The sequence below is a fragment of the Crocodylus siamensis genome, chromosome 4 (assembly GCF_052110815.1).
Source record: "Crocodylus siamensis isolate JL-2025a chromosome 4, ASM5211081v1, whole genome shotgun sequence".
Lineage (NCBI taxonomy): Eukaryota > Metazoa > Chordata > Crocodylia > Crocodylidae > Crocodylus > Crocodylus siamensis.
Window position 1 is genome coordinate 23,633,822 of NC_143398.1, and position 23,356 is coordinate 23,657,177.

The window sequence follows — 23,356 nt, forward strand, 5'->3', positions numbered from 1 at the left end:
GGCTTCCCAGCCTGCTCTCAGTTCCATGCTCATGGAGCTGAGCGGTGAACAAGCTCCCCAGCCTGTTCCCCATCCAGCTCTGCACTCATGGAGCTGAGTGGGAAACAAGCTCCTCAGCTTGCACCTTGCAGTTGCAAAGCAGGGACTGGGACCTGTCCTAGTCAGAGGTAGGTCCCAGCCCCATGCTCCAAATGGAGGCATGGAGCTTGGAAAGAGCTGCAGGAGTGGGATAGGTCCCAGCCCACTGCCCTGATCTGCTGGTAGGGCAGCTAGCAGTGAGCTGGCTCACTGGTGGATTGAGGTAGGGAACTGGGACCCGCCCCTCTCCTGCAGCTCTTTCCAAGTCCGCTGTCCCTGAATGGGGAGCCAGGGCCAGGAGCTCCCTGCTGCTGGGGCAGGGAGATATTGTCCCCGCCCTAGCAGCAGGCAGCCCCCAGGGACAGGGTATAATGTTCCAGCCCTGGCCAGGAAACAGCTATCTCCTGGCCCATTGCTCCCTGCCAGCCCCTGGGCTAGCTAGAGCTCCCCCAGTGGTGGCAGGGGCCTACTACAGGGCCCCAGGAAGTGGGAGCAGTTTGCTGCCACTAGCAGCAAATATGATCCTGCTTCCCTGCATGCGTAGACACCTGCATGGAAGCATTTGCTTGCATGTAGTTTACTCATGAGTAAACTGATCCTTGATCAAATGCATGTGTAGATGCACCCACTGTTAATTAAAAATGCACATATATTTGAGATAAAGGCAGTGATCTTGGTACTGTATCTATATGAAATCTGTTTAGAGTCATGTATTGTCTTGTTATTTTCCAGGGATGTTACATATAATGATGTTTGGCAGCAAACCAAAGCTTGCATAAAAAGAAGAGAAAAGTCTAGGGAAGGAGGAATTATTTTCTCTTTGCATCAGGCTCATCACTGTTTCAGTAAGGAAAGTAGGGAAGGGGGAAATGATTTTTTCTTAGGAGCAAGTATATTTGACTCACTCTTTAAATGTACCATGTACCTTCTTAGGAGAAAGAAAAAGATTCTGGGCTCTATTGTTTATTATTATTAAACAATTGGTGTTTAACCCACTATTTTAATTCAGCGAAGTTGTTTATCTAGATCATGCTGATTCTATCGACAATAAGCAACAGTAAGTAAAGACAGGGGACAGTGTACCACACAGTTCACATCCACTTTATTTGCTCGAAATGCACCAGACTCTTGGAAGCATCTTATTCAGGATATTAAAAAAAACCCAAAAAAACCCAAACAAACAGAATTCTCCCTACTACAGAATTTAATGTATTGTTGATCCGAAAATATCTATCATTGAATATAACCACTATAACAAGAGTATGGAATACAACTTCTGATCCTGAAACTTTTTTCTGTTTCTACCAGGAAAGCAATTACTTGAATTACGGCTACAATTTCAGCAATGCCACGCTCCCTACCACAGAAAATAAGCTAGAAAAAAATATGGGAAAGTCCCAAATTATGAAATGCCCTTTAAATCCCACAGGGTCTATGCTGTTAACCTAATGGTTTCAGCCCTGCTGACGACCCACTGAGATGTTCAAATTATTCCATAAACCTGAAAACACAGAAACTCAGTTTGCTTAAAAACCCCTAAGAGATCACATGCAAAAAAAATCCCATAAAGGCAACAATTTTTGCAAAATCAAGTACTAAAACTTCAGGAAATGCTGAAATTAAGCTAATCTGTGCCTTGAAATTTGTACAGTGCATTATGAGATACACTTCAGTTGGAACAGACCTGACCTGTCCCCTGAATGAGGCAGGGTCCCTGTGGAACAAAACAGCATCATGTAATTAAAGACTATGTGACAATCTATGCAATCCATAAGGACATACGTGACTCATTTGGGCACTGCCTAATTTTTGGCTGTTTGACTTCAATATTCTATTTTATAAACACAAAAATCATATTTAAAAAAACATGTATTTCACTTTTCAATGTATTCCTCTGCTTTGCTTGCCTTTGACTACTTTGAACAAATGAAAAGTTAGTAAACAGGCTTCCTTTAATAACAGTTTAGTGAAGTGGTTTACCAGGAGAATGTGGTTCACTCAGACAGTATGTCACTTTTCCACCAGGGTACAAGAACTAATATAGCAAAGCATGTCACGTGGATGTTGGTTCTGTAATACCATAATTCTCATCATGGGGTTTCCATAAATGTCTGAAATAGGTAATCAGGCCTTTAAAACATAGCCTTTATGTTGTTTACTGGTTGCACAATATGGTATTTCAGATTTATATATGAACATAGTCGCCAGTTTTTAGAGAGAATTCTCAGACACAAATATGTAAATTCCACTTCTGGAAGAAATTATGTAAAATTTCCCAGCAAGGGAGTGGTATTAATAGGGGATTATAGTAACATGGCCACACAAAAAAGAATGTTGGATTTCCTGCAACATCACCTGTAACCAGGGATGCCATCATTTCCAACAAATCACATCTTCCATTCTGATACTGGATGAGGCCTACTGAAAAATTAGGGTTACGTTCTACCCTCCTTGAACAACAGCTGTATGCAGCACCATTCAGTCCCTACTCTACACCAGGAGAAAGGAAAAGTGCTAATTCATTCCTTAGTCAACTTATCCTTAATTTAGGAAGAAATATGAGGAAAGCTACAGGTTTTTCTTCCCTTTTGTCATTTTCATGTGCAGTCACTTAGTTTATACAAAAAAATATTTTAAACACATTCAAAATAATAAGTCTATAGCAAATTAAAGCTTGAGCTATAAGAAGACAGAGATTTCTGCAGTTAATGAGTCCAGTAGTTCAGGCCCAGTTTGTTTTAGCAATTTCAATCATCCTCATGACTCTCACAAGCTGGGAAGTTAAGCCATCTACAAAAGCACCAGACTTAACCATCTAAGCTAAAATTGTTTGTATTACCTTGCTTAGGAGTAATTATCACCCTCACTGGCATATCTACATGTGCATTAATGCGCCGTAATTGGTGCTATTGTACAGTAGCACTAGCACATGTTTTTTATGTTACACTAGTGTATAGTAAATTAATTCTACTGTGCATTAGTACATTAGCATGGCTTTCACTGTGACATGCTAATGTGTAGTAGAATTAGTCTACTGCGTTTTTGGCATCTCATGTAGACACACCCAATGACAACCAGGTTAGTGTGAGCTCGTAGTAAAAACTGTAGCAGCAACAAAATCTAACTGAAAAATATTATAGCTAGTGGTATGCAAATTTCCACCAAGACAGTACAATGATTTATTGGCGAAAACAAGAGCATGATTTAATATTACCGTACAGTGTACAGTATTTACAGTTCTGGTTAACTAGGAGTCACCGGAACACAGTGCATCACTAGATTAGTCCCAGAATTTAACCAATAAAATCACTCTATCATTCATTTTTTAATTTACATTGCTATGGAATATCTGTAAATACCTGTGGTGAGAAAAAAGCAGCATATATATGTACTGGTAGCTTTATGGATTCTATCTTCCACTGAAAAGGAAGTATTCCTATATATTTCTTCCTACTGTATTAGTCATTAGTTATGTGAAGTATTTAGACAATAATGAAAATAAACAATACCTCAAATTAGCCAGGCTAAGCAAGAATTAAAACCTGATCCTTCAGAGACAGAATAACACTTGCAAGCATATCATCTTATATGTATCTTATCATATCTCTCAGAGTCTGATACCAACTGTTGCAGGGCACTAAAGTGCCTGCTCCTTTAAGGGCAGAAACTGCCTAGGGAGAGGGCCCTAGGAGCCAGGCAGAAACCCCACAGGTGTAGGTTACTATGGCAGCAGGCTAACGGGGGAATTAGCCTGCACCTGGTCAGCTGACCGTAAGAAGGCAGGGTCCTGGGCGCACATAAACCCCAGGGCTGAGGTTAGCTGGGGTTAGTTCTCTGGCAGCATCCAGGGGAAGGAACCTGCAGAGAATTTCCCAGCAATGCTGTGGCCATCTGATATGCTGCCTATAAAACTAATGGGGCTCCAGGAGCTCACCAGGTATCCTGGGCTACAAGGTGTTTAATGCTTAGGGAGAAGTTTGTCTCTTGTAAAGAGACAGAGTGCATCCTGAACTGTTTGTATTATGTTATAGCTCAGGGGTTCATATTTTGGTTGTTGTTTGTAAACCAGTGGACTGGGTTGAGGCTATTGGGGAGGTGGAGACCTCTTTGGGGCACACTACAGTGCAGAGAACCCAGTGCCAGTGTGGGCTCAGAGACAGGGCTGCAGAGGGACAAAGTCTGAAGAAGAAGCTGAGCTATATCAAGGCCTCAGAGGGACAAAGTCTGAATCCAATCTGTAAGTCATGAGGCATGGTAAAGGAGCAGTTTTGGAGCCATGCCTCTAGCCTATAAGGCTGAGGGTGTCCCATCAGGCATCCATTTTGAGCGGGACCCAAAAAGAGGCCCAAGAGCCCACAGGGTTCAGTGGGGTCCATCAGGACCATGTCCAGACAAACTCAAGGGCAGCCTCCTTATTTATTATAATTACCAGCAAGATGTGGCAGAAGAGAAAAAGGGTGCCTGTTGGGTAAGACTGGCATGGTCACGGAGCCCTAGGGGCATCACGGCTATCCCTGGGGGACCCCACACCATGACACCAATAATCAAGGTGTGCTGTAATTTAACTTACCCACATTGCCATTGAACTCACTGGGTGTATATTAGGGCTGTGAGAAGCTTTGATCCCTGATTCGATTTGGCAGAGATTCAGCCCGGTACCTCGAGGTAGGAACAGAAAAACATTTAAAGCGATGTCTATGGCTGAATCACTGATTCTCTGAATCTGCATCGAATCTTCAGGTTTGGATTCGGCCCAGACAAATTGGGGACAGTGATCCGAATCAACAAATCGAATCATTGTCCCCGATTCAGGCTGAATCCAAATCGAATACAGCCTGCTTTGTTTACCCCTACTGTATATGTAAAATTACAGCACCTGAATAAACTGTGGAGCTAATTGCTCCGGGATTAATTGCTCCTGGGCATGCCGTTTGAACATGCACCTGGGAGCGATTAACTCCAGAGCAATAAGCTCTGCAGTTCATTCAGGCACAGCATGTAGTAACTAGGTGGAGGAATCTTGGCTGGCATGGAACCCCAGGGGTCAGCCTGCCAGCCCAGGGCTGCTTCCTCCAGCTCAATGTGCTGCAGAGGTGCTGGCTGGAGCACAAGGGAACTTCAGCTAGTTGACAGGTAGCCCCCACGGTGAAGCACCACCTGCTCCAGGCAGCATGGCAGCGTCTATATGTGTGCTGTTGTGGAGTTTTTTTACTCCATAGCAGGATAGCACTTATATTTACAAGTACTGCCCTGCTGCAGAGTAAATTAGTTTACTAATAGGGGCACACACAGACTCTGACTAATTTACTGCACCGCTAATTAGTCAACTGTGCACTAAAAGTCTCATGTAGATGCACCTATTGACTTTAGTGAAATCAAAGGCAGTTTGCCCATTGATTCTAGCAATCCAGGATTTCCCACTTAGGACCCACTTTTTTCTTTCATAGTAGCGTTACAATGGGGTTACTCCCCTGACTTCGAAGAAGTTACTCCGATTATCCCACTTTTAAGAAGGGTAGGCACATGACAATTACTACAAAATAACTTTCCCCAGATTTTAATCCATAATATATTTGCTCTGTAGACAAAAGTAGACGCATGATCTACAATCTCAGTTTGACTCCCCCAGCAGATGCTGTATCGGTATTAGGCCACAAGGCCTTTCAGTACTGTTTGTAAACAGCTGCCCCAGTATGAATTCAGGTAAGAAGTGAACACATGACAAGTTCCACATAGCAGTACAGATTTTTCAAGGTGTAACCTGCTTAAATTTGAGTGGTTTTACTTTGTAATATGGCTGTCTTGTGTGTCCACTCTGGTTTTACATAATTAAGCAATTGTATGCCAGCGTTCTCTCAGATGAATCTGTCCTTAATATTCAGAGGTGACTTTGCTACTGTAATTTGCAGGCTTTTAATATTTAGGCATATTACAAATGAATGCATTCCTCCTATGCCTACATGGCTGAGGTTAGGGTACAATGGCCATTGTACAAGAAAGGGGTGAATTAGCCCACACAAATCTTAATTCCACTCATAGGGAAATAGGATTAATAGAATGAAAAGAAAAAACAAACAAAACCTGGTCATATCACAGACTTGATCTTGAACTGAAGTTGTCTTCCTCTATATTCCTTTCCTTCTAAATAAATATACTGAAAAATTTTAAATATCAGTTATCTTAGTGTTTTAAATATTAGTTATCTTAGTGTTTTTAAATATCAGTTATCTTAGATCCAGGCTATGTCAGTACTATTTAAAGTTAACAGCCTGCATGAGATTTAATCTGGTGGTTTCTGCCAAATTTGCAGGGGAGAAACATGATACAAGTTTCATCACAAAACTGATATCAAGCTTCTTAATTAGGACCAGTCACTGCAGAGGTCAAAAACTGACGTAACTTAGACTGAACTGAGACACAGACATAGTAGCCCTCATGCAGAGACCTGCACTGCCTGTACTGTACTGTCTTGTTATGGGTTATCATAATTGAAATAAGGTTGTAGATAAATGGGATGCAGTATTGTTTAAATGTAAATTTGATCAAGGTTTGTAATTGGGGACTATATGCAGATGAAGAAAGTTGTGCTGACACCATGGAGATCTTCATGCCAAACTCTTTGGTTGCAAACAATGGTGTAAATTATATACTGAGTGTTCAATGGATAACACCTATGCAAAAGGCATAGCAGACAGTCACTGGCTAAAACAAAAATAATTCTGAGAGCACATACTGAAACTGAGATTTTAACTATCTCTAACCTATTAGCTAACTTTAGAACCCAAGTTTCTCACTTCCTGGGTGACTTTTCTAACCACTAGTCTATTACATAACAATAGCCACTATCAGCACTGTCACCCAGTTGGCTGCCCTGCTCTCCCCTCCCCAACTCTTTATGAGAGACTCTGGGCTCTGGATTTCAAGTGGATGGGGACATTCACTGTGCAGCCCTATGTCAGGAGCTAAGGCTAGGGACAGAAATTACACATAAACCAGTATACGTGATTGGAAACTGGTTCAAATCTGTAATATAACAGAAGTTCAATGCACAAACTGTTTTCAAAATGGCTGGAACCAGTATACGATAAACCTGGATTGATGTAGTATTAAACTGAGCTGATTTAGGTTAAATCAGTCTATTGAACTTCTATCCCAGATCCCCTCCAGATCCAAGCTAACTCACAGTTCCCCAGCATCCCAGGATGCTTTGCACCTTGTGGCAGGGCACTGTTGGTGCCTGCCACTTTAAGGGCTGGAGCAGGCAGCAGCTAGGTGCTTGAGTATGGAGTCCACTTTGAGACCCAGGATATATATAGCGTGAGACAACAGTTTGCTACTGGCAGCTGTGAAAGAGACATCAGCCAGCAGAGCTCAGGCTCAGGAACAGATTGAAGGTTTATGGGCTGGGGCTATGGGGATGGAGAAGGTGCTAGGTCCTGGGCATGACTTAAACTGCAGCCTACTGGGGATGGGTGGCCTGGTGGGGTCCCTGGTGGTGTGGAAGCCCCCAGGAAATGCCAGGCCAATTACCCCCCTGGTGAAAGGTGGGTTGGGGTGCCTTAACCCCAGCCCCCACAACTGGGTGGGTAACCCCATAGTAGGGCCCAAGAAGGTGGGCCCATGTTAGACAGTGTGGGCTAGTTGCTCAGAAGCCTGACTTGGGGCACCCTGGACTGGTCAATGCTGGGGCCAGGACCAGAAGGGCCAGGGGCCCACCATGAGGGATGCCCAGAGCCGAGGGCCTGGGGTTCTGACTGGCCTTCGAGATGAGGCCAGGGCCTGTGTGGCCAAAGGTCCCAGGAGGGCCACACCTGAGAGGGGGAAAGAGTGCAGGGAGCTTAACAGCCCAAAATCAGTGTGGAGGAGGCTGTCTGATGAGAAGAAGTCTAGTTAGGTTATAGGGCCCAGTGTGAGGCTGGAGATGTAAAGAACTTAGATGTCATCTGCAAGGCATGGGCTGCAGTGTAGGGAAGGTTCAGACCTGCAGATAATGCCCCCTGGCATTGGGGCAGGAAATGGTAAGTCTCCTGCCTGGGTAATATCTTAATCATTTTCCATCGAGGTGTGGCAGACAAAAGAGGCAGGTAGCTGGCTCAGAAACAGGTGGGTGGGTCAACATCCAACTGGCCCTGGGAAAGCCCCCTGTTACACCCCCCCACTGCAAGCCACCTCTCACAGGGCGGCGAGCTAACCTTGACCCAAGCTGTCTGCTTCAGCTGAGCGGAAGGCATGCTCTTGTGCCCTCCGGCTTCTGGCCTGGGCCATCACAGGCATGTGGCTGCATTTCCACAATCAAAAGTAAATGTCTGTTTTTTGGCGTATCAGTTCAATCTGTGCAGCTTAGGCTAACCTGCAAGGATTGAAGTGATTCAGCCTTGGGCCTTTTGGCTGTATGACTTTTCAGTTCCAACTTCCAGAACACTTGCTTTTAAAAAAAATGTTGAGACAAAGGAGCAGTAATATGAAGAAATAATCTTTTTATATTACATTGCTATAGCTAAGGTTAGCAACTAACAATGAAACTATGCCATCCTTTAGAAGTTGCTGGTTTGCTGGGCAGTACTTCAGGAAAGCTAGATAAAGCAGCCATACTATGTCTCACTCATTTTTTGCTTAGTGTTACCTTTTTTGTGCCTAATCCTGCCTAATCCATGAAGAGTAAAGAGCAATTGCTGCAGCCAGTGTCCTTCACCAGGGAAGTTAAACAAATGCAAAATCCTGCACTGACAATGTTTTGTCAATGGCAGCTTGTGATGGAATGACGTTTACATTCCCTTCAAGCAAGGGTAGCTGTTCAATGTGATGTGCTGTAGGCAACTTTTCCAGTTGCGGCAGAGTAGTATGGAGGCACATGAGCATTCCAAAAAGTCCACTCACTAATTGCAACTTCTTTCTGCTTCCAATGTACTGAGGTTTTAAAAAATGTAAGCTGAAGACAGCCATATGAATCTGCACTGTCAGTGCAGTCTGTGATGCATTAAAATCTCATGTATAGTCACTATGCCCAAAGAATAGAAAGAATGGTACATTACTGAGGTACTGAAGAACATCCACAGACACTGCATTGGATGTCTACACACATGGCCCCACACAGAACCACTTTTTATTTTTTTAGAAATATAAGGATAATTTAACAGTCATTATGAATTGAATCAGGGAACTCTAGAAGTCATCTAGACCAACATGTGGCTGCTACCTCCAGCTTCTTACTGGTGACAGAAAGGAAAAAAATCTTTAACTATATGAGAGACAATGATTCATTCTAACTAGCGGAACAGACCAAACTCTTCTGAGTAGCAGGCATATATATAGAGGATCTTAGACTCCTCGGACTGCTATAACTATTTCCTTGCATACTTGTGTCATGGTCTGGTTTTTATTCCATTTGTGAATGAATAAAACTTGTCATATTTTCCATTCTAACTCTGCTGCAGGTGTCTCAGATCTAATTTAATTCACCAAAAAATCATCCTGGCTGACTGGAAAATGGGGTTATTTTACATAAAAGAAATGAATGAATCAATCTATTTTGGTGCTGTATAGTATACCATCCTTCCAGGATCAAATGACCCTATTCACCCTTCCCCTCATCTCTGCCGATGACAGACCCCTTCCCAACTTGACTAAATAAATAAATAAAAATATATAGGGGTGCATGCACATACGCACACACACACTCCTTTTCTACCAAGGCTTTATGTTAAGTTGTATTACTTTGTCAGCATTTAATACTGTGTGTTGTAACTAAATGATAACTCAGCCTTTTAAAACAAATTAGCAGAGGGAAACAGAGAATGCATATATTTTTGCAGACAGCAAGCAAACTGGATTAAGCAGAAGAAAATTTAAACGCTTTGGCTATTGAGAACTGTAGATTCTTTAGTATGACACGCACACTAGTTTTATGTTAAGACCTGCCATTCAGACAATATCAAATTAGAACAGTCAATTACATAAAATATAACAGATATAACTGAGGGGAGATATTTAAGTTATATAAACAGTCATAGGTTAACTAATTACCCACTGGTTATTTATAACCAACAATATGATTAATGGTTGAGAGAGCAAAATTTACACTTGAATACCAAGTAGCAAAATATACACAAACCCATAAAATAAATCTCACTGCCTGTTTGTTCTGCTGGAAGATGTTAGCTACTTTGTTCAGATTCTAAAGGACAAGGGGCTTTTTCTACCTATGCTGATCAACAAAAAGATGATGTGTGCTCTTAATTCCTATTAAATGCAACATTTGGCAGGAATGAAACCATAATCTTTATAGTTTACAGGTTATACAAGAAATTAATTATCTACGCAGGTGCTATCTTCCGCAGTAATTCAACACCTGAAGAAATGGATTGTGTTTATAATTGTACTACACACTTACATGAAATTCACACAGCCTGTGCCTGCAGGTGGAGCAATCCAAACAAAACTGAGGTTTGTTGTTGGTAGATGACTCACATGTGAAGCAACCACACTGCACATAAACTGGTTTCCAAACTGGTGATCAGACATAATCCCTGAAAGAAAAGAATAATGGCATGAAAAACACAATGCATCTCAACTGCTCATAACAAGGTTTTTTTAATAGACTATTGTAGTAATGTATCTATAATATTTTTATTTCATGAACAAAAACATGGAATTTAAGATGGAGGCAGTCAGCCCTGATTATAGCCACAAGTAAAGCCCGTACAGTTACCCCAGCCACCCTCTGTTTTTGTCAATGTTATTTTTATCTAAAAGAATTAGCCGCGATTATTTGTAGGAATCAACCACATCATCTAATTTGATTTACCCTTTAAAAGGAAAGGCTAAGATTCTCAGCTGGCATAACCAGTATTACCCCACTATTTTAATTTACCCGTAGAAGTTAAGGAGCTGGCCTACAAATCTTGGAAGAATGCAAAACATTATAAAAGAATGTAATGGTTTTACAACATTCATTACTATAAATTTAAGTGAATTTTGCTGAAACAGCCTTTCATAATGTTGAACGTAGATGTCTTACAGAAATTACTCTCTGAAATTTACTGTAGCTCATCATTACATAAAAGAATAATACTGGCAAAAATAAAGCAACAGCAATTGCAGCCAGCAACTTTTCTTCCCTCCAGAATTCTTTTGTAGTTTCCTACAAATTAGTGCAAAGTTCTATTCTTTGTTAACACCTGTAGGCTTGAGGTCAAAAGTCAGTGGGACTGTGCCCTCAAACTTACAGCACTCTCATTCAATTAAGTTACTACATCTGTAATCTCTTCACATGGTGCATTAGCCAATAAAGGTTTAAACCATCCATTCTAATGTAGTTATCAAAAGTAAATACCGACTTCCTAATAACATACTTCAAATATTGACCATTCTACTTAGCAAACTGTCATGTATTATTAAATCTGATTTAAAAAGAAAGCAAACTGCAGCAGCACGTTCACATACAAAAATGTAGACATGAACATGGCTGCCAGGCAGCCTGGAGAGCAGCTCCCACAGGTAAGTCTGGTGGGGAGGGGGGGCAGGATTGAGGGCCCCATAAGGAAGGAGGGAGGAAGGGAGGGAGGAAGCTGGGCAGGGCTGGGGCTGCTGCCCAGCTGGGGTGGAGTGGGCTTTGCACAGCCACAGGGCCTGGGCAGGGAGTGGGACAGAGCCACAGGCAGCTCGCCTAGGGGTGGGGGCTGGCTCCCTGCAGCTGCACAAACTCCCAGGAATTCACTGGGGGACATGTACCCCCCAGATTTGTGTGTGCAGTGGGGGTGGGGTGTTCACTGCCAGCTTGGACTCCCTGCTCTGCTGGCCTCCCCACCCTGGGGCCTCTGCAGTCTAGTGGGTGGGACCCAGTGTGTCAGGGCAGAGCAGGGTCTGGCAGGAAAGCTCCTTGCTGCCACAAGCCCTGTGCCACCCTGGCAAGGCACCTCCACCCTCCCTCCTTCCTTGCTTTCACCCTAAATGGTAACAGCGGGTATGGAGGCATGGAGTTGTGCCCCTCAAAGCTTCTGGGCGGGCAGGTGGTACCTTGCAGGTGCAATGTGGGGCTCTCAGCGGCGGCACCAAGATTCCTCACCTGGCCCTGCTCTGCCCTGTTGCACCAGGTCCCGCCTTCTAGGCTGCAGTGGCCCTGTAGGGAGGGGAGCCAGGCAGGGAGCCTGAGCCTGCACTGGGGAGCCTACACTCACCCCCCAACATGGTCCACTCCAGCAGTACTGAGCACAGCTTAGGGGGAGCCAGGCTCCATGCTCCTCTCTGCTGCAGCAGCCGCTGCCTGTTGCAAACAGCAACTGGGGCTCAGGTGCTGGTGTGGCAGGGGGCAGCAGACCCGTGTCCCTGGCCCCATAGTCCTGGCAGCTGGAGGCCCCCTCTGGCAGGGCTGGGGTTGTGGGGGGTGAGGGGCACTGGCAGGGCTCAGGGATTGTGGCTAGGAAGTGGGGCGGGGGGGAATGGACCTGCATCCTGGTGAGCTAAGGGAGCAGTGGGACCTCTGATTTTCAATGATAAAAAAATTATATCCTAAGATCGCCTCTTGGCTAAACTGGCCAACTGTGGCCTTGACATCACCATGATCCACTGGCTGGGGAACTGGCTCCGCAGTAGGACCCAGAGGGTGGTGGTCAATGGGAGTCAACCATCTTGGTGCGCTGTGACCAGTGGGGTCCCACAAGGCTCTGTCCTAGGGCCTATACTGTTTAACATCTACATCAATGATGTGGACATTGGTGTCAGAAGCGGATTGGCCAAGTTCGCCGATGACACCAAACTCTGGGGTAAAGCATCTACACCTGAGGACAGGAGGGTGATCCAGGCAGATCTGGACTGACTCATGAAATGGGTGGATGAGAACATGATGGTGTTCAACACCAAAAAATGCAAGGTTCTCCACGTTGGGAGGAAAAACCTGCACCATGCTTATAGGCTTGGTAGTGCTACGCTGGTTAGCACTACAGATGAAAGGGACTTGGGGGTCATGGTTGACCACAAGATGAACATGAGCCTTCAGTGTGCGGCTAGTAAAGCGAGCAAAATGCTGGCTTGCATCCATAGATGATTCTCAAGCAGATCCTGGGATGTCATTCTCCTGCTGTACTTGGCCTTGGTGAGGCCACAGCTGGAGATACTGCGTCCTAGTTTTGAGCTCCACAATTCAAAAAGGATGTGGAGAAGCTTGAGAGGGTGCAGAGGAGAGCCACGCGCATGATCAGAGGTCAGGAAAACAGACCTTATGATGAGAGGCTGAGAGCAATGGGGCTATTCAGCCTGGAAAAGCGCAGGCTCAGGGGCGATCTGATGGCCACCTATAAGTTTATCGGGGTGCTCATCAGGATCTGGGGGAATGACTGTTCACCAGAGCCCCCCAAGGGATGACAAGATCTAATGGTCACAAACTCCACTGTGACCAGTTCAGGCTGGACATAAGAAATAACTTCTTCACTGTCCAGGCCCCCAAGGTTTGGAACAAACTGCCACCTGAGGCAGTTCAAGCACCCACTCTGAACACCTTCAAGACACGTTTGGATGCTTATCTTGTTGGGAACCTATGATCCCTGCTGACTTCCTGCCCCTGGGGCAGGGGGTTGGACTCAATGATCCTCTGGAGTCCCTTCCAGCCCAAATGTCTATGAAACCTATAAAATACCTAAATATGTAGGTACTTAGAATTTATTATAGTGATTGAGGCACTGGTAGGGTTCCAAACTGCTGCTTTAAATTGTAACTATATCAATAAAACATTGTGAGGATATCGAGAGAGAGAGAAAGAGAGAGAGAGTGGTGTTTCATTTTAATCATGGATTTTGGGGTTATAAGAAGAGAATCTGCAATTTATCAGAGAATTTTTAAATGGAGAAAACAAGGATCTCTGGCAATTAAGATATTCCAGACCTTGAATCATTACAGTATCTCTTTTCAGAACCCTTTGGAAATTGCTGCTATTGTTTTTAACGTGTAGACAGCAGTGATGGATACAGCATTCCAATTACTATCATACTAGGCATGTCTACACAAGATACTAACCGTGCAGTAGCCTAATAACACTGTGCAGTAGCATGCTGGACAAAAACTGTGCTAATACGTTACTGTGTAGGAGTATTAACATAATAACAGTGTGCAGTAAGCATCACTAGAAACCCATGTATCAGCGCTACTGCGCAATAGTGCAAGTTACTGCACACTGAGTTACTACTTAGTTAATCAAGTCCTAAAACTTAATGTGTAGTAACTATGGTGTGGTAATGAACATGTAGACACTAGGGCTGTGCAAAACAGCACCATTCTGCTTCGACTTCCATTTTGACAAAACAGCGTCTCATTTCAAGTTTCATTTTGTTTCAAAAGCACTGTTCTGTTTTGTTTCATCGAAACTGTTTTGCTGTTTTGATGCTATTTCACTGTTTCTCCAATAGCTATAACAGGGAATCATGCAAATGCCTAAAACATTGTCATTTCTTCCCTGATTTGAATGAAACTTGCAGAGATGGTAGCCCCTTCTGAGGCCATGAAGCCTGCCAAGTTTCAAGGAGATATGTGCAGAGGTTTATGGGAAACTGCACCTCAAGGTGTTGACAAGCAAAACTCCTGTCACTTGCTGGCAGCAGCAGCCTCCTGCCATCTGGTGCACAGATCTGGGGGCCTGCACCCCAAGGAGGGCTGTGGGGCTGTGCCAGACTCCTCCCAGGGTGCAGGCCCTGATGTGCTTGTCAGATAACAGGAGGCTGGTTCTGTCACCTGGGACCAGCGGCAGCACCAGTCTTCCTGGTGCTGGGTGAAGGCTGTACCCTGTGCTGGTCCCAGCTGGCAGCAGCAGCCTTCTGTCATCTGGCAGGCACATCAGGGGCCTGCCCACACCCCTGGGAGGGCTGCAGGCCTGTGCTACACTCCACCCAGGGATGCAGGCCCCCAATCTGCCTACTGAATGATAGAAGGCTGCTGCTGCCACCTGGGACCACAGTCATGGAGCTGGGCAGGGAACAGGCTCACAACTTGTTCCCAGCCTCTACTCCATGATCACGGAGCTGTGGCTGGGAACAATTTCCCAAGACCCTGCTCTGTGATTGGGGAGTGGGGGCTGGGAGCTCCCAGCTACCAGGGCATGGTCCCCACTCAGGCTTGGGTGCCCAAGCAGCAGGCAATTCCTGTGGGGAGACAGCAATTTACTGTCCCCTGCTGCCCAGCTGACCAAGAGAAATTTTGCTCCCAGTCAGCTGTCTACACATGGTACAAATAAGTTTGCTCCCAGTTGGGAATAAATTTGCTGCTTGTATAAATAGTTAGCAAATTTACTTGCAATTAGAGGAAATTGCTGTACAGTAAGGATCTGCACCTATAGACTGTGATGCTTTCTACTATTTGCTCTAATCTTGAGAAAAGCATTTTGTGTAGATGAGCCCGCTGGTCTATAAAATAACTTGTCCTCATTACTATGTAGTATTCCAGACTGTGGTGGCTCAGGGTCACAGCTCAATCTGCCGCTCGAATCCCAAACCCCTGGAGTCTGCTCCAACCTGGTCCGGAGGGAACCCGGGTCAGAGGGGCTCAGTACTTACCTGAACAGGAACTGATGCAGGAACAGCATGCAGTGCAGCCACATTGCTTTATGAGCTCTCTCTGGGCTCAGATGGGCAGTATATGACTGATGATGTCAGCCTGGCGCACCATCATGGGAGTTTTAAAAGGCACCAAGAGTGCTGGAGGGAGAGGAAGCAGGAAAGCAGGCTCCGGGTGGCTAGAACCAGGGAGCAGGAGCCTCGTCCCGAATAGAAGTGTCAGGGAAGGCAGGACGCCAGACTGGGTCTATTTTGATTAAGACTAAAAGAAAGAGCCAGAAGGCTCTATACATTACAGATAGAAGATGCCTAAAATAGAAAGTGTCACGATTTCATGTTCAGTTGCAATATTTTCTTTATTTCTTATATAACCGTAAAAGAAGTAAAAAGACCAGAGATATAAGTTTAGTCAAAAAGGACACAGCAATCCTCTCTGATCTGCCAGGAAAAAGGAGAGGAATTCTGGATAAGGGAATTACACCTAAAAAAAAAACAAACAAAAAACCAGCACCACAGGAATTAGGACTGAGCATGTTGCAGCTGGAATCAACTGTTAAATATCACGAAACATTGTTGTCAGCGGTTGGCAAGTGACTGGGGTGTAGGGGAGGCAGAGCCCCATGTCAGCTTTGGCGATGTGATGAGTAAAGCCTGGAGGGGAACCCATATTATTTCACGCTGAACTCCTCCTAAATATATATTTCACAAAGATGTGGCAGGTGAGACAGGGATACTGCTTCACCTGGGAGGTTTTCTTTTCTCTTAGTCATGTTACGGCCAGAGGCGCGACACAGACATTTTTGTATTATCTGCAGACTTCACCACCAATGATTTTACAGTTTCTTTTAGATGATTAATCTTCCATAGAGGCTCAAGGTTAACAGAGTCAAAGGCTTTTGGTCAAATTGATAACAGCCATATACAGTTCCTGGTCTTGTTCTTGGCATTTTTCCTGGACCTACCAGGCCACAAAAGGCATGTCCATGGTGCCTGTGGATAGTCTGAAGCCACACTGAGACTCAAGAAGGATTTCCTTTGGAAGAAGGAGCAGTCAGTTCAGTAGAATTCAAGCGAGGTTCTTCCCAGTGATGGAGAGGAAGGTGATACCTCGATAGTTTCCACAGTCAGACTCATCTCCCTTTTGGCATTTTTTAGATCAGTGGAAATTTCCCCAGTGGTCCAGATTTTAAGAAGCAGTGTGTGGAGATTGTTGGTCATAATTTCCCCACCAATTTGAAGACCTCAGCTGGTATGCCATCAGGGCCACATGCCTTGTTGTTCTTTATCTGTCTTATTGCCTGCTGGATTTGTTCAGAAGTGGGTGTACTGGCAAGTGCTTCCCTTACTGGATGCTACAAGATGGATTTGATGATTTTAGCAGTCACCATCAATTCTCAGTTCAGGAGCTTTTGGTAGTGCTCCTTCCAGTGATTTTTGATGCACTTGTCTTGAAGGAGTGTACTGTCATCTTCAGATCTAAGCAGGGTGAGTTTTGAAGAATTTGATCCTTACACAGCCTTGTTTGCACTGAACAAGCTCCACATGTCATGACTGTCAACAAATTGGTGGATTTCTTTCACCTTTTCTTCCCATTTGTCTTTAATTTCTCAAATCTTCCTCAGGGCTTCTGCTTTAAGTTGTCAAAAAGTTCCCTGCTTCTGATTGGATGAAGGACACTTTTGTCTGTCTATGGAAGATTGTATCAAAGTTTGGCTGCCCAGGGAAATTTATCACTATCCTAAGATTCCTTCATGACCAGATGACTACCTCCATCCCATGCAGTGGCTCCGCAATAGAGCCCTCTGCCATTCAAACTAGCATCAAGCAGGGCTGCACGATTATACCAATTCTGTTTTTGATCTTCCTCGTCGTCAACAAGATGCTCATCCATGACCATCTGCCACATGGCATCAGCATCAAGTACAAGATGGATTGGAACCTTTTAGATCTTTCCCCTGTTCCATGCCAAAACCAGTTACTTGATTGTGGAACTTCAGTGTGCCAATGATTGTGCGGTCATTGTACATACTAAGGAGGACTGACAAACAGCCCTTAACTGATTCTTCCAAGCACACCAGTGCCTGGGACTGACTCTTAACATTGGAAAAAAAGAGGTACTTCACCAGCCTGTACTGGGCCAATCAGCACCCCCAACAAAGATCCTCGTTGATGGACAGGAGCTGAAGAATATTGAACACTACATACCTCAGCAGCCATCTCTCAAGAAGGCCAACATCAACAAGGAGATCTAGTATAGGATCCAATGTGCCAGCTCTGCCTTTGGAAGACTGTATCATCATGTGTTCAATGATCACAACATCAGGACTTAGAAAAAGCTCTTATTATATAAATTGTGGTAACCCCAACTCTTTTTTCTATGGCTGTGAAGTTGGGTGAAAAGCCTGGAATGCCTTCACCAGCACTACCTCTAGAAGATCCTTGACATAAAGTGGGAGGATCATCAGACAAATGCCAGCATACTCACCGATGCCAATACCATCAACATGGAAGCGTTGATTATTCAACATCAGCTGCAGTGGAAAGGGCATTGTGTGCACATGCCTGATGTGTGTTTACCAAAATAACTGCTATACTCCCATATCAGCCAAGGACGAAGGATGCATGGGGAACCACAGGAATACTTCAAGAACACCTTCAAGGTGAACATTAAGAAGTGTGGCAATGATACCAGAAACTGGGGAAAAAATAGCCTGGGACACAGCTACATGGTGATGCCTTGTAGGAGAAGGTACATCTTACTCTGAGGAAAACTGTCTCGCCCTGGAGACATAAAAAACAAAAGAAATGGAAGGAAAGAAAACAAAACTGAGAAATCCACAGTTCGACCCTCCTTTTAACCACCACCTGTGGCATCTGCCATTGTCTGTGGCTCTTGGATCAGCCTTCTTAGCCATCAACGGACTTCTCTACAACCCTTTATCTGACCAGTGGGAGTGATCATTCTCAAATGCGAGTGATTGCCGATGACAATGACTAGATGACTAATAAAGCTATTTAACAGCTATGGCAAAAAAAAGATCCCTGAAACACCCTACTAGAAAAACATTTTTTGGGTGATTCCCATCTAATATTGTTGCAAAGAAAAAAAAAGGGTGGGGGCATGGGGAGGAAGCTAATACCAAAGTGCAATGAGTTAAGAGAATTTTTACCTATATGTCATTCAGTGTTAATGAGATCACATCATGGTTACTATTCAGTTTTAGGCATCACACTTCAAGAAAGATATAGACAAATAAGAAAGAGCCTTAAGAGAGCAGCAAAAATTAGAGATCTAGACAATGTGACACAATCAGGACAGATTGGAATAATCAGAATTAATCTAGAACAGAGAGAGGTGATGTTGGATTTGATAACAGTCTTCAAATTAAAAAGGGTTGTTGTAAATAGGGTGGCAGTCAATAGTGCTGTGTGTGTACTGGGGGCTGGAAATGAATAATGTGTTAAAACAGCAACAAGGAAGATAAAATTCAATATTAGGAAAAGCTTTCTAACTCATACAACATAGAGAGCTTATGAAATCTGTCACAAAGTTTTAAAGAGCAAGCTGGACAAAAAAGTTTTCTGGGGTGGTTTAGACAGGGATATCCCTACCTTTTGGCAGGAGATTGAACTAGATGAACTCTTGAGGTTCTTTCCAGCACTATTTTTGTATAATTAACTCTTTGTTTGTAAGATATAGTTAACTATTAATCCACTTCCAATTGTAAGATTGCATCCCCCAGTTAACCATTATCAGCGCAGTGCTATAATGAGCAGAGAACAGAATTTCAGTACTTTTACACACATATCCACACATGCATACTTTTCTGGGAAACTTTTCTAAATATTTTAGAAGTGCTAATTGCATGGTTTTTATTATAAAGGCTGTATTAATTTATCCACTTCTGGAAGAGTCTTGCTGCTATTATTTTCTACTTAAAAAACCCTTGCTGTTTTGCTTTAAAACTCCCAGACTCACCTTGATAAAAGCATCTTTTAAAATCACATTTTCTTTGTACTTCTTTCCCAGTAATAGGCTGGCAAAGATGCCAACCACATCATCTCAATTTCCTAGCCCTCCTTATCCTCCTAGTGAACATTTATGGAGCCTAGATAGCAAGCTGTGAGAAACATTTTCCCCATCTGGCTGCTTGGCAGCTTTAAAGGAAGTTTTAGTTGGCAGTTCTGAACTTGTCTCTGCTTCTTTCAAACAATTACACTGCTGATGAGTTGTCCAGGTTGCTATGTCCTCCTGGATATACTTACCCTTCAACAAGCTGTTAATTCTTACCCATTTGCAGCTAACTTCACACAAGGCCCAAGTCCTCTGAAAGGTGTTATCCCTTTGTTTTGTGTTTGTTTAAGAGCTGCAATTAGACTAATCCACGCTTTAACTAAAAAAATGGTTCTTCATTTTGCTTAATCCTTTTTATGAGAGGCAGTATACTCAATTTCAATTCCCACTAAATTTGTAAGACCCACACTAAGGTAAGGCCTTGGACATGCTATAAGGTATACACTACTGAAAGGCTACAAAAATAAATTAAATTAGGTGGTCATGGGATTACAGAGAACATCCACTTGCAGTTTAGAAATTATCTTAAAGAAAGCAAAGAGTATGTATAAATGGTCAGTTTTCAGCATGGAAAGACGTAAATTGCAGGGTCCCCCAGGGATCTGTGTTGGGTCCAGTGCTGATTAACATATTCATAAATGATCTGGAAAAGAGGGTGAGTAGTGAGGTATGAGTGAGTAGTGAGGTGGCTAATGTTGTTGATGACACAACACAATTGTGTCAACTATCCAACTGTCCAACTAGTTATTCAAAGTGGCAAAGACCAAGGAAGAATGTGAGGAACTACAGAAGGATCTGGCATGATTGACCGAATGGCTAAGTGGCAGTTGTGATTCAATGTAGATAAGCATAAAATGATGCACTTGGGTAAAAATAGCCCCAACTATACCTACACTATGATGGGCTCTACATTAGCTGTTACTATGCAAGAAAAAGATCTGTGAGTCAGTATGGGCAATTAATTAAAAACACGGTGCTCAGCATCCATCAAAGGGGTAAACAAAATGTTAGGGATTATTTAAAAGGGAATTGTAAACAAAACTGAAAGTATAATTTTGCCCTTTTATAAATCCATGGTGCATTCACAACTTGAACTGTGCTCAGTTCTGGTCCCCTTACCTCAAAAAGGATATAGAAGAACTAGAGATGGTACAGAGAAGGGCAACATGGATAATTAGCAGTATGGAGGGGCTTCCATATGAGGAGAGACCAAAGAGGCTAGGCCTATTCCGTTTAGAAAAGAGATGCCTGAGTGGTGGACATGATAAGGGTTTACAAAATACTAAATTGTGAACGGAAGTTCAATAGGGATTTATTATTTATCGTCTCTTACAATACAAAAACTAGGGGTCACAAAATGAAACTACAGTAAAAGCTCCATTAATTGGCACCTTACAGGCTGGCATGCTCTATTAACTGGCATGCTGGCTTGCAAGGTAAAGTGAAACCTCAAGTGCCCGCTGGTTTCTCCAAGCTCCCATGGCCCAAGGCAAAGTAGCCTGTGCTGCCGAGCCCTCACAGGCCGGGGGCATAACCGGCTGTGTGGGGCCCACCTCCCTGTCCCACGGGGCCCACAGGAGGGGTGGTGATGCCGCGGGAGGGGTGGCAATGCCATGGGAAGGGCGGTGATGCCCCAGACACGGCAGGAGAAGTGGCGGCCCGAACAGGCAAGGACGCCTGTTTGGGCCGCTCAATTAACCAGCATATTTTGTTATCTGGCATCCCCCATTCCCGGGGGGATGTGAGATAATGGAGCTTTTACTGTAGTAGGTAGTAAGTTTAAAACGAACAAGCGAAGTTTTTTCACACAGTGTGTAATTAAAGTGTGGAATTCATTGCCACCAGATGTTGTGGAAGATGACAGTTTAGCTAGATTAAAAAAGGAACTGGACAAATTTTGGAGGAAGGGGATATCAGTAGTTATTGAGCTTGGGAGTTAGGAATATAGCCTCTGAATTAGAATTTCCTAGACCGGGGTAGGCAACCCCTTGGTATGCATGCCAGAGTGTGTCACATGAAGGCATTTTGCTTAACCGGCACACCTTGGGCTGGACAGTGGGGAAGAGACTGGGGCTGCACTGCCATAACAAGTATTGGGCCCCTCACAGTTTCCCCGCCACCCATCCCTGGCATGCCAACACCCTACAAGTCAAGATTGCAGGTGTTTTTGGCACTCTGCCCAAAGCCGTTGCCAACTCTCATCCTAGACTTTAAATGCTGGAGGCTGCAAGTGAGAGAAGAACAGTGGGAAGAAATTCCCTAGTCATATCCAGTTTACTCTCTCTTTCAGCATCCACTGCCTGCCATTGTGACACACAGGATACTAGGCAAGATGGAACAATGGTCTGACCCAGGAGACAGCAATTCTTATGTTGTTAAAGAGCTATGAGGATGGGCACATGTGCACAGCCCCCTGGCTAGAGCACTACAAAGCCTCTGCAAAAGTGCACTCTCCAGACCATGAACAGCGTGTGCCCCCAGCATTAATAATTTAGCAAGCCATGCTGACCCTTAATTGATTGCAATAACCCAAAGATCGCTGACCGCCCGCAGACGCCACCAGCAGTGTTGGCGATGATGGGAGGGGAGCGGCAATCGGCAGTGCCTTTTTGTAGGGGGTGCACCGCCATGCTAAGGGGGTGCATGTGCACCTGAGTGCACCCCCTACACATTGCCCCCATTCCAGACCGTGGAAAATAGGGGGCAACTCCTTTGCTACCCCTGCCATCTGGGTAGTCTGTCAATGAGCCAGACCCCTGCGGCAACAGCTGACTGGATGGGGGAGACTGTCCAACTAGTCGTTGGTGACAGAGCTTTGAGGCTGCCCAGCCAGCTGCAGCCACCACCAGTACAAGAGGGAGGGAAAACACAGTGCTCTGGATTTCTGTAGTGCTAAATGTAACATGCAGCACTACCAAAGGTAGAGCTACAAAGAAGTTTGTGTTTGAAATAGAAACTTTTTGTCATCTTGGTGCAAACAGCCTGCATAAAGGGACACTTGCTTTTTGCAATGCTACTAGGGCATATATAGTTCTACAAAAGTAATGCGAGTCCAAGGCCTGAACCTCTAACTGCAGTGTGCTATAAGTATCTGGAAAGAGCAATATTCCTGTCCAGGCTGTTTTATGCAAGCAACTGTTTGCCTTGTGTCCACGGCTCTATCCCATTCCCAAACTCTTTAGGTCCACCCTTGCCCACACTGAGGTCTATGTCAAAACTCCTGATGACATTAATGGTGTGGGTTTAACCCTTTGCTGTTGATATTCATAAATTAGCACACCTAGACAAGGCTCCAATAGCACTGTGGGAAGGGGAGTCAGCTATGAATATTAAATATTTCACTGACAGATTTAATTTCCAGTTGTAACTGTTACAGAGAAAATGGACAGTCTCTTGGTTAAATCCAGTGAGAACATGAGGAGACAACAGAGATGTATCACAGCCTGTCGCAGGGCACTTAAGCGCCCTGTGCCTAAAATGGAAACGACCCGTGAGAGACCCCTGTGGTGAGAAGGGGGAGGCTCAGCTGCCAGTCACCAGGGCAGCACAGGTGTGGGTTGCCGAGACAACCAGTTTGGTCAGCTGACCGGAAGGGGGCAGGGCCTGGCCTATATAAACAAGCCAGGCTGAAGCCAGAGGTCAGTTCCTCTCTGGCAGCCAAGGAAGG

General features: G+C 44.3%; 1 protein-coding gene across 1 annotated transcript in view; it reads right to left on the reverse strand.

The window, feature by feature from the left end:
* Positions 1–23,356, reverse strand: part of RELN (reelin) — a 567,367-nt gene that overhangs the window by 402,680 nt on the left and 141,331 nt on the right. The window contains exon 3 of the mRNA XM_090041978.1: positions 10,469–10,604. Coding sequence (XP_089898104.1) covers positions 10,469–10,604 — 136 coding nt within the window. The remainder of the gene's footprint in view (positions 1–10,468; positions 10,605–23,356) is intronic.